Here is a 14262-nt window from a genome sequence, read left to right on the forward strand (position 1 = left end):
TGAGCTCTCTTATAAAGTCATGGACAAATAAGTAGTAACCGGTAATCAGCTTCATTGGAGGGTAACTTGAGATATTTTGAACTAAATTTCTTTATTTATATCCCAGGTTTAGGACATTAGGAAGCTATTTATATCCCAGATTTAGGACATTAGGAAGCCATACAAATCTCCCACAAGCTCAACCTAAGAATTCTGGAGGGACTGTTGAAGTGTACCTGGGGAAGATCAAAGTCACATACATTCTTGTCCAAAATCTCAGAGGAGAAAGTTTGGGCAAGGTGCTGCTCCCTATTGCTTGTCTAATTCTTTAGTGCAGGGGTTTCCAACCTTGGCAACTTTAAGCCTGGGGGACTCCAACTCCCAGAATTCCCCATTCTGAGAGTTGAGGTTCATCAGGCTTAAACTTGCCAAGACCAGTGGTGGGATTCAAATTTTTTTACTACCGGTTCTGTGGGCGTGGCAGGGGAAGGATATTGTAAAATCTCCAATCAGGGATGGTATTTGCCTGCCTGAACTTCTCAAAATTTCCACTACCGGTTCTCCAGAACTGGTCAGAACCTACTGGATTCTACCTCTGTTGGAGACCCCTGCTTTAGTGTACCACCCAGGCCCTCATTATAGCTACCCCCTTGCTTTTCTCTCCTATATGCAAGGGAGGTGAAGATGTTTGCTTTTGCACTGATAGTTTGCCCAGAACACGGGAAAGGAAGGCAGTTATTTGACCAAAAATACCCAATTCCACAAAATCTATGGTTATACAGGTAGTCTTCGATTTACAACAGCTCACTTAGTGGCCATTCAAAGTGAACAATGGCACTGAAGAAAGTGATTTAAGGCCATTTTTCACACTTATGATTGTCGCAGCGTCCCCATGGTTATGTGATTTACATTCAGATGCTCAACAACTGATTCGTATTTGCCCCGGGGTCATGTGATCCCCTTTTGTGACCTTCTGACAAGCAAAGTCAGTGGGCAAACAGATTCACTTAACAACCGTTACTAATTTAACAACTGCAGTGATTTGCATTAAATCTCAAGAGCAGTTTTAACTATGATCTTTCTAGAATCTATGGTGCCATCAACAATTCTCCATTTTTTAAAGACAGCATGTCAAGAACGTTTAAATTAACTGCTGTGTAGCCTTGTATAATTGTATTATTTATCTACCATTTCTCTTTTTTTGTTTTTTCTCCCTTACGCAGGCGCACGCGCACAAGCGTCCGAACTCCACCACCCCCCGTACTGTACTTCACGTGCGCCGCCCTCCCGCCAATCAGCTCAGTTCAAAAACTACTTTTTTTTTTCTTGACCTCCTGCTAGGCGGGTTTTTATTTTTTTTTTAGAACGCGGCGCCCCCGTATGGCTGCGCGTGGAACCCCGAAGGAGCGACGCCATTGGCTGAAGGGAAAGGACGTTCCGAGTCAGGTCGTCGGCGAGTGGCTGCTCTGAAGGCGTGGCTGGAGGGAGGCGAGAGATTCCGCTTCTGATTGGCTAGTAGTTCGCAGTGGCCCCGAAGAGCATTGGAAAGGTGAGTGTTCCGTAAAGTCGTGGATCATGAAACCCTTATGAGGAGGGTCTGAGCCAATTAAAGCGGCTACGTAGCATCTAATGCAGCGGTGGGCAACTATGGCCCTTTTATGACTTGTGGACTTCAACACCCAGAATTCCTGAGGCTGGCTCAGGAATTCTGGGAATTGAAGTCCATAACTTGTAAAGGAGCCATTGTTGCCCACCCCTGATCTAATGGACCCGAGGTAAACTGGAGCGCCACTTTGGGGCGGGCGCTTTGCATTGGTAACTGTGGGTGGTGTGTGGAAGCCTGAACTGACTGCGGAGAGAACTGTCAGCTTCCGTGTTTCTTGGTGGTTGTTTTTTTCTATGACAGCCTTATTAAGCACACGGAGGGGGCGGGGATCCTCTTTAAGTATTATTATGGTAGTTAAAGAAATGCTAGTCTGGTTTTTAGTTCCCAGAAGAAAAAATAAGCGAGTTTGAGCATTAGTTTTGATTTTTTTAAAAAATGATTATGCGCCATCAAGTTGGTGTCGACACTTAGCAGACCCAAAGATAGATTTTTCTTCATCGAGTTCTATCTCCAACCTTGTGTTTCATGTCTCCCAGCCCAGGCTCCCCTCTCAAGTCCTGCTATGCTGCTTCATGGGGGAGGAAGAAGGGGTATTCCTGGGAGGAATGAGCCGGGAGCACAGGGTGGAGGTGTATGCCAGGGGTTTAAGATTCCCAGCAGGGTCATCCAAAGTATGAAGGTCATCCCAGCTGCCCATTAAAGCAAGCAGGCATCTACTGTGTATTGTGCAGCAACAATATAGGAAGATGCTGGAAACAGATTATTACTTTAGTGATAATGGCAAAGGCAGCAATTTATACTGCACAGGAGAAGGCAGAGGTTTCTGTATTTTTACCAAGACAACTGCACAGATAGAAAATATTAAATGATTGACAATATAATGCCAGATAATGGCTCTCTCAGATCGGATAGCATTCAACATGTTCCTGAGGAAAAGTTCTTGGTTAAAACATTCTTAAGGTGGGATTGAATGTGGGATGGCCCATAAAATTTAAAAAACCATTTGATTGTATTTGTTCAGTCTGATTCCCTTTATGTATCAATAGGACCAATATGAAAGTCTGTTAACATTCAGTAGATAAAATATGGAAAACTTCAGAAAATCTCAAATGGAACAATTATGAAGTCCAAATTATGAGATAGTTACATGAGAATCAGTGTGATGGAACAGTTCAGGTACTGAACTAAGAATGAGGAAAACCAGTTCTAATCTTTTCTCCTTAAGCACATAATCTGACCAGTGACTATGAGTTATCCTCTCATTCAGCCCTAGATTGGGAAATTTAAAAAAATTACCAACCCATATTGAACCAGTGTGGCAGCTTATGATTTATAACAATCAGGTAAGGAGTTCTTAATCCTACATTAGCTTGAGTGGGCTAATAATAATTGTGAAGCTGCCACAAATTATTTTGGAGGAGCAGTCTATAAATATATTTTTATTAAATGTATTTGCTGCCCATCTCATTTCAGAGCAACTCTGGGATACTCGTAGCATTAAAAGCATTAAAACCTTAAAGATAAATATTTATAAAATGATAGAAATTGAATCACAATAAAACCCTTACAGAAAGTCAGGACAATAGGAGCTGATCTCATCTCAGGAACTAAAATGCTCCCAAAAGCAGCAGCAACAGCAGAGAAGGCCTTTCTCTTAGACTCTGCCAGCTGAAATTCCTTGACTGATGGGGACCACAGCAGGCCTCCTCTGTCAATGAAGATGGGGTGGGCTAGTTCCATTGGAATGAGATGGTTCCTCAAGACCCATGCCATGCAGGGCTTTAAAGGCAATAACCAACACTTTGAATTGCTTGTGAATATATCATGAATGAATAAATATAATACTCAATACAATTCTTACAGTAATATTTAAAAATCAGAGTTCAGTTGATTTTATACAACTACATTTGGATCTAACCCGTTATGTATATAACTCTTTACATATACATATAGTCTTTGTTGAAGTTACCAAAATAAATTGTAGTGCTTTAAAACAAGCAAAATATATTTAATAAAATGGCAAAAAGAAACATTGACGATCTTCTAATATCTTAATCTGGCCTCAGCTTGGAAATGTCCCTGGCACGGCTTGGAAAAGTGGTTCCCAAATCAAGCATCTTGTTCCTGTGTGACATGCAAGAGAAATTCCGCCCCAACATCAGCTACTTTCCTCAGATTGTGTCTGTGGCAGCTCGGATGCTGAAGGTAAACACTGGAGGGTAAGGGAAAAAAAGGGGTTTGGCTGGTCTAAGAGATAGGGGAGAGAGAGAGCTGGAGAGATAAGGGAAGAAATTACTTATTTAACTAAATGGTTTTGATTGGGTACCCAATCAAAGTACCCAAAATACAGAGGTTCAGGATTCTAAATATGGGTTCCAGAATTCATTCAGGTGTTACAAGGAAGCCATGCTTTAGCTGTTTGGGATGTTACCCAGCAGGTTACTCCAAGTCTGAGTCTAGTCCATAATTTTGAAGTAGATATTGCCCAAATTTAAGTGACTCTTGGGAGCTGTTTGCTAGAATGTTTAGCATTTGCTGTCAGTGTTGGCAAAACCAGGCATCAAAATGTGGGGTTTTTTTGGCCAAGTGTCATGGTAGTGATCAGGTGCCTGAGCAATTGATTCTTTGGGATCCAAAATACAGTGAAAATTTCAGTAAATACAGGGATGTGAAGCTCTGTTATTAACTCGAGCAAATAGATGTAAAAGCACAACATAAAAAGCATATATACCAAGCAAAATACTACCAAAATTTCTTTCAAGCTGTCAGGAGCTCCTTAATAAAGGCAGCAGACATGTCCCAAGAGTGGCCAATTTTTATGATACCTAGTGCTAGGTTCCATGCTGAAGCTCCCAACAAAGAACAAAGCATCCAAGTTTTTATCAAAGCCTGGTACCATAATTTCATGGCCCTGCAGGGTCAGCATATTGCAAGACCTGACCTCGACTGGTAGTACATGGACTGGGATGGCAATCAAAAGCCTGAGACTTCCACTGTCAGTCGAGCTCTATGGGAAGATCTAGCAAACCGGAATAAACAAGCAGGCTAGCTCAAGAAAGAGGTCTAAACTTCTAGGCTTTTTCTTAATATGAAATCAAAATATGTCACTAAACTCAAGATAATAATGGTCTTCTGGATTGCCACTACCCAAATATTTACTTCTGGGGATGCTCTTGATCAGAGGGGGCTTCATGAAAGCTAAGGCAAGGCTGAGTCTTGTGCAATTTCTTAGATGGACACAAGGGGTCAGCATAAAATCAGCATCTGAAAAGCTCACCTCCATCTCTAAACAATCTGGGAGTCCTGCTTGTTTCACCGCACCCATTCCCAAGGCCCTGTTTTGTCTCCCCACAGGTTGCCAAAGTTCTTGAAATTTGCACTGTGGTCACTGAGCAATACCCCAAAGGTTTGGGTCCAACAGTACCGGAACTGGGAGCTGAAGATTTGCCCAAATACAGCAAAACATGCTTCAGCATGCTTATCCCCGAGGTGGAAAAAGAGATGGCGTCTGTTCCCAACTTGAAATCCGTACTTCTCTGTGGGATTGAGGCACAGGCTTGCATCATGGTATGAGATCAGGAACCTGGATTTTGGGGGTAGGCAAAAGAAAAAAAAACACCCAGCAAAACTACAGACCAATCAGCCTAACATCAATATCCGGGAAGATATTGGAAAAGATAATAAAATAACAGATCTGACAACATGTAGAAATGAGTAAAGTAATAACTAGAAGTCAGCATTAGTTTCTTAAAAACAGATCATACCAAACCAATCTTATTTAATTTTTCAACATAGTGACTAAATTAGTAAAATACTGTGGACATAATATACTTAGACTTCAGCAAGGCATTCGACAAAGTAGACCACAACCTACTTCTTGGTAAGCTAGAAAAAAGTGGGATAGATAGCATCACCTCCAGATGGATTTGTAACTGGCTGACAAACCATAATGGTACTACATCTACATGGAGGGAAGTAAGCAGTAGGGTACCACAAGGTTCCATCTTAGACCCAGGACGCTTCAATATTTTCATAAATGACTTAGATAAGGAAATAGAAGGGGAACTTACCAAATTTGCAGATGATACTAAGCTGGCATGAATAACCAACACTAGATTATAAGCTCAAGATCCAGATGGATCTTGACCGACTTGAACACTAGACCCTATCTAATAAAATGAAATTCAATGTAGAGAAAAATAAAGTCTTACACTTAGGTAAGAAAAACCAAATACACATACAGACTGGGTGAAACCAGGCTTAATAGCAGTAAGTGTGAGAGGGATCTTGGAGTCCTAGCTTAAATATAAGCTAACAGTGTGCGGTGGCAGCCAAAAAAGCCAGTGCAGTCCTAAATTGCATTAACGAAGGGATACAATCAAGTTCAAGTGAGGTACTACTACCAGTCTATAAAGCCTTAGTAAGACCACTCCTAGAATACTGCATCCAGTTTTGGTCATCATACTATAAAAATAGAGGTTGAGACTCTAGAAAGAGTGCAGAGAAGAGCAACCAAGGTGATTGGGGACTGGAGGCTAAAACATATGATGAACAGTTTCAGGAACTGGGCATGGCTAGTCTAGTGAAGAGAAGGACCAGGGGAGACATGGTAGCAGTGTTTGAGTATTTGAGAGGAAGGGGTCAGAGAGGAAGGGTCAAGCTATTTTCCAAGGCACCTGAAGGCTAGACAAGGAATGATGGATGGAAACTGAACAAGGAGAGATTCAACCTGGAAGTAAAGAGAAACTTCACAACAGTGCAAATAATTAACCAATGGAACAGCTTGCCTTCAGAAGTTGTGGGAGCTTCATCACTGAAGGCTTTCAAGAAGAGACTGGACTGCCATCTGTCCAAAATGGGGTAGGGTCTCCTGCTTGGGCAGGAGGTTGGACTAGATGACCTATAATATCCCTTCTAACACTGTTAATCTGTTAAAAACTGATGTCAGGGTAGATGGATTAGCTATGCAGCTTTTATCAATGTACCAATAGAAGAGAATATTTGTAGCTCAAGGTTAAACTGTGGGGTTCTTAATGCTCTCTGAGCTTGGTTTCATCAATGTTTAGCAGAAAGCTAATAAACTCAGCTCTCCTACTAGTGCTGCAGGGGGGTGTACGACACCGCATCATGTTTGAGTTGCCTCATCCAACTTGCCAGAGCAAATTGGCTGCAGCCAACTTGCCATGGGACAACTCGCCATGGCCAACTTGCTGCGGGACAAGAGCTGCCCTAAAGTCGAAGAGCCGCGGTGGTGCAGTGGTTAGAATGCAGTAGTGCAGGCTACTTCTTCTGACTGCCGACTGCCAGCAGTTTGGCAGTTCAATTCTCACTGGTTCAAGATTGACTCAGCCTTCCATCCTTTCCAGGTCGATAAAATGAGGAGCCCGATTTTGGGGGGCAATATATGCTGATTCTGTAAACTGCTTGGGGCTGTAAAGTCCTGTGAAGCGGTATATAAGTCTAAATGCTATTGCTAAATATAGAATAGAATAATTAAAGGATACCAAAAGAGGGACAAAATGAAATGTAAAGTGTTGTAAATAATTAAAGTGAATTGTTGAATTGTCCTGCAATGAGTTGTCCCATGGTGAGTTGACCATAATGAATTGTCCTATGGCGAGTTGGCTGCAGCGAATTGGCCGTGATGAGTTGTCCATGACAAGTTGGCTGCGATGAGTTGTCCCCCTTTGGCTGCAGAGAATCCCACCGCATATGTATATGGTGGTGGTCATAAGGTCTTGGAGTAAACATGGGAGATTCAAGTTTAAACCATATTTAGCTCTTGAGGGTTTGAACTAGTCTCGCTAAGTCATTGCTCTTTATAAGCTTATCAGAATCTGCAGGAACTTGCTTCTTTTGTCAAAAATAACAGTTAAAAAGAATCATCCTGCAAACTCTGCCCCAGGGCAGAGCTTAGAGCACAACATGGTTTTAACAGTTGTGCCCCACCTCCTGTGGATAGCAAAGGGCTATTGTACAGTTAAACGGAAGAGAGGTTCCTATCTAAATCACCTTGCATTCCTGGAGGAAAAAGGGGGTTAGAAGCTTAACAGACAAATAAATAGAAAGTCCATAGAGACCAGGATTATCGGTCTTGTTCAAATAAGTCCATAGCTTTTTTTTAATAGAACATGCTAAACCAGTTTACTGAATTATCACTGCCTGGATTCACCAAAGGAGTAAACTATAAACCATGCTTATAAGCTATCCTATCTGGGTTCATACAATGTACAGGTACTCCTCAATTTACAACCATTCATTTAATGACCCTTCAAAATTACAACAGTGCTGAAAAAAGTGACTTGCAACTGGTCCTTGCACTTTCGACCATTGCACTTAATAACTGCAGTGATTTGCTTAGCAACCATGGCAAAACATTGTGAAATTGAGCATAACTCATTTAATGACTTCTTCAGTGATGAAAGTGCCAGTCCCAATTGCGGTCATACTTCAAGCACTACCTGGTGTAGACAAACCAACAGAAGAGAATATACATAGCTCAGGAATGCACTGTTAGGTTCTTGGTGTTCTTTGAGCTTGGTTGTTTCTTGGCACAGGTTTCATTGATTCAAAACCATAGTTTGATCTAGCGTGTTGAGCATACTCAGCCACGTAATAAGACTTCTTTGGTTTTGACTCCGCATGTAGTGTGAATCTAGCCACCTGTAATTTATTCAGCACCCTGTGGCTAAGTAAGCAATGCTTGCATGTGTTGTTTGATTTAAGTGCCAGAGTAAAATTGGGAAAATATCCATTTCTTCCTATCTTTGAATCTTTAACCGATGTAGATGGTCTGGCAAATACAGGTAATCCTTCAACTTACAACAATTCATCTAGTGATCGTTCAAAGTTACAACAGCACTGAAAAAACTAAGTTATGACCGTTTTTCACAGTTGCAACCTTTATAGCATTCCCCGTGGTCAGGTGATCAAACTTCAGATACTTGGCAGCTGGTTCATACTTATGACCATTGCTGTGTCCCAAGGTCACATGATCCCCTTTTGCGACTTTCTGATAAGCAAAATCAATGGGCAAGCCAGGTTCACTTAACAACTGGATTGTTAACTTACCAACTGGAGTGATTCACTTAACAACCATAGCAAGAAAGGTGGTAAAACGGGGCAAAGCCCACTTAAGAAACCTAATTTAACAGAAATTTTGGGCTCAACTGTGGTCATAAGTGGAGGACTATGTGTAGTTTCAAATCCTGAGGAGCCTGGGAGGGGTGAAACAAAAGCACTTCAGTTCTTTTTCTCGAGCTAAGAAGGCCAAATAATATTCAGATAGTCCTACAACCATTCGTTTAGCAACTATTCGCAGTTACAAGAGCACTGAAAAAAGTGAGTTATAGTTGGTCCTTGCACTTTCCCAGCCAGATTCTGATGAGCAAAATTAAATCTGGGGGAAACCAGATTTGCTTAATGACCATGTGATTCACTTAACAACCATAGCAAAAGTAAAATTGGGTACAGCTCAGGTAACAACTGTCTTGCTTAGCCATGGAAATTCTGGTCTGAATTGTAGTTATAAGTAAAGGACTACCTACAGAACTTAGAAATAGGTATGAAGCTAATTCTGGTGGAAGACAGGAGATGAACTCGATCGTATACAGGTAAGAGCTGTTACTAAGGCCCACCTTGTGGTGATTCGTGCAGCGAAGTGTAAATACTTCTCCACACTAATTGCATCTGCAGATAATCGCCCAGCAGCCCTCTTTAAAGTGAGCCTCCTCCTCCTGGGGAAGGAGGAGATTGAGGTCCACCTGAAGGGGAGCGCTGAGGAATTTGCGGATTTCCTGGAAGACAAAATCGCTCGACTTCAGCGTGGTTGTTGGTCCAGTGGAAGCTCCTGAGGCAGGTTCTTGCCCTTTTATCTGGGAACGTTTTGACCCTGTTGCTCCTGAGGAAGTGGACAGGATCCTAGGGAGTATGCGCGCGAGCACCTGTATTTTAGACCCATGTGCCTCCTGGCTTGTGAAAGATTCCCAGGAGGGGACAGGTGGGTGGACTCTGGCAGTGATTAATGCTTCCCTACAGGAGGGCATAGTGCCCCAGCACTTTAAAGAGGCTGTGGTCTTCCCTCTTCTTAAGAAACCATTGCTGGACTCCACCCGGTTGGATAATTTCCAATCTGTCTTCAATCTTCCATTTTGGGTGAAGGTTGTTGAGATGGTGGTCGTGCAGCAGTTCCAGAGGTTTCTGGATGAAATGGATTATCTCGACTCTTACCAGTAAGGATTCAGGTCTGGATTTGGGACAGAAACGGCATTGATTACACTTCTGGATGATCTCTGATGGGAGCAGGATGGGGGTAGTGCATCCACCCTTGCTCTACTTGCCCTCTCAGCAGCTTTCAATACCATAGATCATGGGGTTCTTCTGGGGCAGCTTTGGTGGATGGGAGCGGGAGGCCTTGTGCTATCCTGGTTCACTTCCTTCCTCTGCGTCTGCTCTCAGTCAGTGTTGATAGGAGGGGAGAGATCCAGCCCTTGCCCACTGCTTTACGGGGTTCCCCAGGGCTCGGTACTCTCTCTGCTCCTGTTCAACATTTATATGAAGCCGCTGGGTGAGATCATCCGTCACCATGGACTGAAGTATCACTAATATGCTGATGATACTCAGCTGTATGTCTCGGCCTGTGGTGAGTTGAGTGTTGCTGTGTCCTTCTCACAGTGCCTGGAGTGGATGGGGAGCAATGAGTTGAAACTAAACCCTTGCAAGACCGAGTGGCTCTGGGTTTGGGGTTCGTTGGCTCAGGGAGAATTGCCACCTTTGGTCTTGGATGGGGTGGCACTACCCCAAACAGACCCTGTGCGTAATCTAGTGGTTTTCCTGGAGTCACAATTCCTGCTTGAAGATCAGGTGGCAGTCATGGCCAGGAGGGCCTTTGCGTAACTGCGGGTTGTGCACCAGTTACATCCTTTCCTGGACCAATGGTCCCTACTCACAGTCACTCATGCCCTAGTCACTTCCCATCTTGATTATTGCAACGCGCTCTACATGGGGCTGCCCTTGAAGAACATCCGGAAGTTCCAGTTGATGCAAAATGCAACGGCTCGCATGGTTTTTTGTGCAGACCCCGGTGTGCACATGTGTCACCTCTCCTGCAGGAGCTGCATTGATTGCCGATTTGCTTCCGGGTGCAATTCAAGGTGCTGGTTGTCACCTTCAAAGCCCTTCATGGCTTAGGACCAGATTATCTGAGGGAAGGTCTCTTGCTGGTCACATCTACCCGACCCATCAGAGCGGGGAGGCAGGGAATGTTGTGGGTCTCATCCCTGAGAGAGGTATACCTGGAGTGGCTCCCTCTCTCTGGAACATTATTCCCCCAGGGATTAGAATGGCCCCCACTCTAGCACTCTTCCGAAAGGCACTGAAGACCTGGTTCTGCCAGTGGGCCTGGGGAGCCCAGAGAGGGATGGAGCCCATCAGGTGGCTAGTGTGATCTGCTGTCGTCAGGGTGGGAGTTGGGGGGTGATTTTTTTTTCCAGATTTTATTCTATTGTATATTGATTTATTTGATTCTTTTTGTTAGTTTTTATTGTTTTTTTTTTATTTATTGTTTTAAATGTGGTTTTACCTTGTATAAGCCACCTCAAGTCGCCATGGGCGAAGAGGCAGCAGTATAAATTAAATAAGTAAATAATTCGCTCCTACGAATTAAAGGAGCAGCAGGACTGCTTTATATGCAGGGAGCCAGCTTACCACCAATGGGTGTATTTGCAGTGGGGATGAGGACCCAGCATAGTCATCTCCACAACACACAATTAGTACTAAACACCCCAGCATTTCTTAGCCCAGAGGTCCTCCTGACCGGGCAATTGTGGGAGATGGTTGAAAGACTGAAAGAGTTGCAAAATCCTGGGAGTGGCAGAGTTCCGAAGAGTGCCACCACAGGAATGATTGCTCTCTCGTAGAAACTGAAGGCAGTTTCTTCTGATATTTATTTATTTATTTTACCCAGAGTACTGCCTTGGATGTCATGGAGCGAGGCCTGGATGTTCACATCGTGATGGATGCTTGCTCTTCTCGCAGGTGATCAGTTGAATGGGCGGGGAGAAGAGTCCAACCCGACCCCTTCCGTTTTCCTCATGTCTTTCATTCACTGGGATCTTTTTTTCTTCCTGCCTCCCTTTCTTAGCCAGGTGGACAGGATCGTAGCTCTGTCCAGACTGCGTCAGAGCGGGGCCTTCCTTACCACCAGCGAGGGACTTATCCTGCAGCTTGTCCGGGATGCGGCCCACCCACGTTTCCGAGAGGTAGTTCTCTCAATTTCTTTCCATACATCCAAGCTGCTAGCTTCATTCACCTGGTTCAGTTGGCCGGTGCCTCGGTATAAATGGCCCCCTGGTGAAGCAGTGGGGTTTAATCAGCTCAGTGTGAAGCAGCCCCACTGATATCAGGAGCAGCGATCTTTGGTGATATCCCAGCCACCTTTACTGAAGTAGGCAGGTTGGCCGTGTTTCTTTTTTTTGACAGTATAATAAAACTACAAAACCCTTAGTTACTTGGTCAGGATTAGCAATATCATGAGCATGTGATAGGAGAACATATCCTTCTTGTACATTATTCTGTCGTGTCTTATCTCCTCATGTGCTCACTGGCATAGAGGAAGAGAAGGATGTAACTAGTTACCAGAAATCCTAGAGAAGACTGTTGTGGAGCCACTCTAGGCTCTGATCTCTATCTAGCTGTAAGGCAATTTAACCAAATGAGGCCAGCTGACCAAAGCAAATCAATCTCAACAAACCAGTTCTGTGTCTCCGCCCAAGGGAATGTGGTCTGGCAGAATTAAACCAACATTTGCCTGGGAGCACATTTTTGGAGGAAATAAGAACTCTTTCAATAGACTATTAGGCCACTCTCCAGAAACTGGATAGCACTAGGACTGAAACTAATAGGCTTATTTTAAATGTAATAATATATCCAGTCACAAGTTTGGTGAGAACTTCTGGCAGGGTTCTGGGGAAATCCATGTTCATGGATCCTGTGAATTTCTGCTGGCTTGAAAGAAAGCAAGTCAGATCACTTCCGGATTATCCTCCAGCTGTTCTCCACTCCTTTTCTTTTTCAGATTCAGAAACTGATTATGGATCCTGCCCCTGACAGTGGCCTTCTGCCCCTCATAAAAGAGCCAAATCCCCTTTTCAGTTAGGTCAACTGGTCCAAGGATGATAATCTTTTAAAATGCCTTCAGCCATTTCATCTGATGTCCTTGACCTTTTGAATGGGAAGGAACAAAATCAAGATTCTTCAAACTGATTTTAAAGAAGATGATGAATTATAAACATAGCTGAGAAGCTGCATCAGATGTGATCTTTCTATAGTTATTCAATGAGATGGTTGAAAGAAGACACTGGTAATATTTTGACCTGGTATTTTTCTATTAAGAAACATCAATTCTGCCTCCTTAGCTCATAACATTTATCTTGGCTATGTGTACAAATATATATTTAATTTTCACATTTTATTGTGACAGTTCTCTTGTGAGCATGTATAAATAATACCTGGAATTGTTTTACACTCTGTGTCTATGGAGATTCTCGGTCATTCAGATCATGGTTGTCCCAAAGGTGTTTTTTCAAAAGGGAACTGGGCTTTGTTTTTCCTTGAAGATGTTTTGCTTCTCATCTAAGGAGCTTCTTCGCTTCTGAACAATCTTCTTGGATGAGAAGTGAAACGTCTTCAAGGAAAAACAAAGTCCAGTTGCCTTTTGACAAAGTACCTTTGGGTTTTACACTTTAGTACAGATTTAGGAAACAAGCAGGAAATTAAACAGATGGGTTCATACATGATTCTTGTTGTTTTATATGAATAAACTACAGTTTTGGAGTGGTTTTAGTTAACTGTATTTAACTGAGTTCACACAACATGTAATCAAAGCATTTTTGACTCAAGTCTGGTGTATAAATCCAGTTTACTTCTATTGACAGAAAGACAAGTTCAGATAGTCCTTATAACAGTTCATCTAGTGACCGTTCAAAGTTACAACAGCCCACTGAAAAAAGTGACTTATGACCATTTTTCATTTATGACCATTGCAACATCCTGTGGTCATGTGACCAAAATTCAGATGCTTGGCAGCTGACTCATTTATGGTGGTTGCATTGTCCTTGGGTCTTATAATCACCTTTTGCAAACTTCTGACAAGCAAAGTCAATGGGGAAGGCAGATTCACTTAATAACTTTTTCACTAACTTAACAACTGCAATGATGCACTTAGCAACTGTGGCAAGAAAGGTCATAAAAGGGGGCAAAATTCATTTAACAAATATCCCAGTAATATAAGTGTTGGGCTCAATTATGATCCTAAGTCAAGGACTACCTGTAGTTGTGTGCAGGAAAACAAGAATTTCTACAGGTAATCAAACAATCTGAAAAAGTTTCCCTTTTCCTACTTCCATAATTTGTAGGCCTAGTCACAACCATGAAAGCTAAAAATATGCATTTATTTAAAAATTCAGAGTTTCATGTTGGCCCTGGTTTCATGCCCTGTTCAACACAGTGAATGTATATTTTGAGGCCCTAACAATTGCTAAATATTCAAGCTCCAGTTGTATTTTAAAAAAAACAAGTTTACTAGCTTCACGTGTAGAAATTCATAAGTTTCCCTTCATTTCCTGAGAAATTTCAACTGCTGATTTCTTGGACACCAAAGGTATAACATTAGTGGCTGC

General features: G+C 42.7%; 1 protein-coding gene across 4 annotated transcripts; it reads left to right on the plus strand.

Moving 5' to 3' along the window:
• Positions 1-1393: 1393 nt before the first annotated feature.
• Positions 1394-13417, plus strand: ISOC2 (isochorismatase domain containing 2). Of its 4 annotated transcripts, none has more exons than XM_026711829.2 (6): positions 1394-1528; positions 3652-3790; positions 4940-5152; positions 11550-11620; positions 11727-11844; positions 12660-13417. In XM_026711829.2, exons 2-6 carry the CDS (start codon positions 3659-3661, stop codon positions 12738-12740), a joined length of 615 nt encoding a protein of 204 aa, XP_026567614.1. In that variant the 5' UTR covers positions 1394-1528; positions 3652-3658; the 3' UTR covers positions 12741-13417. The 4 variants fall into 4 exon arrangements, with proteins under 4 accessions (XP_026567614.1, XP_087772251.1, XP_026567613.1 ...); XM_087916125.1 differs by lacking the exon at positions 1394-1528 and adding an exon at positions 1531-1754; XM_026711828.2 differs by lacking the exon at positions 1394-1528 and adding an exon at positions 2621-2761.
• The last annotated feature ends 845 nt before the right edge of the window (positions 13418-14262 follow it).

The sequence above is a fragment of the Pseudonaja textilis genome, chromosome Z (assembly GCF_049901715.1).
Source record: "Pseudonaja textilis isolate UNSWEBS1 chromosome Z, rPseTex1.2, whole genome shotgun sequence".
Taxonomy (NCBI): Eukaryota; Metazoa; Chordata; class Lepidosauria; order Squamata; family Elapidae; genus Pseudonaja; species Pseudonaja textilis.

Bases quoted from the DNA above. Each gene is read 5' to 3' on its own strand.
- ISOC2 (XM_026711828.2), top strand. From the start codon at position 2,733: ATGAGAATCAGTGTGATGGAACAGTTCAG. The intron at 2,762-3,651 runs GTACTGAACTAA...ATCTGGCCTCAG, and splicing joins AGTGTGATGGAACAGTTCAG to CTTGGAAATGTCCCTGGCAC. The intron at 11,621-11,726 runs GTGATCAGTTGA...TCCCTTTCTTAG, and splicing joins GATGCTTGCTCTTCTCGCAG to CCAGGTGGACAGGATCGTAG.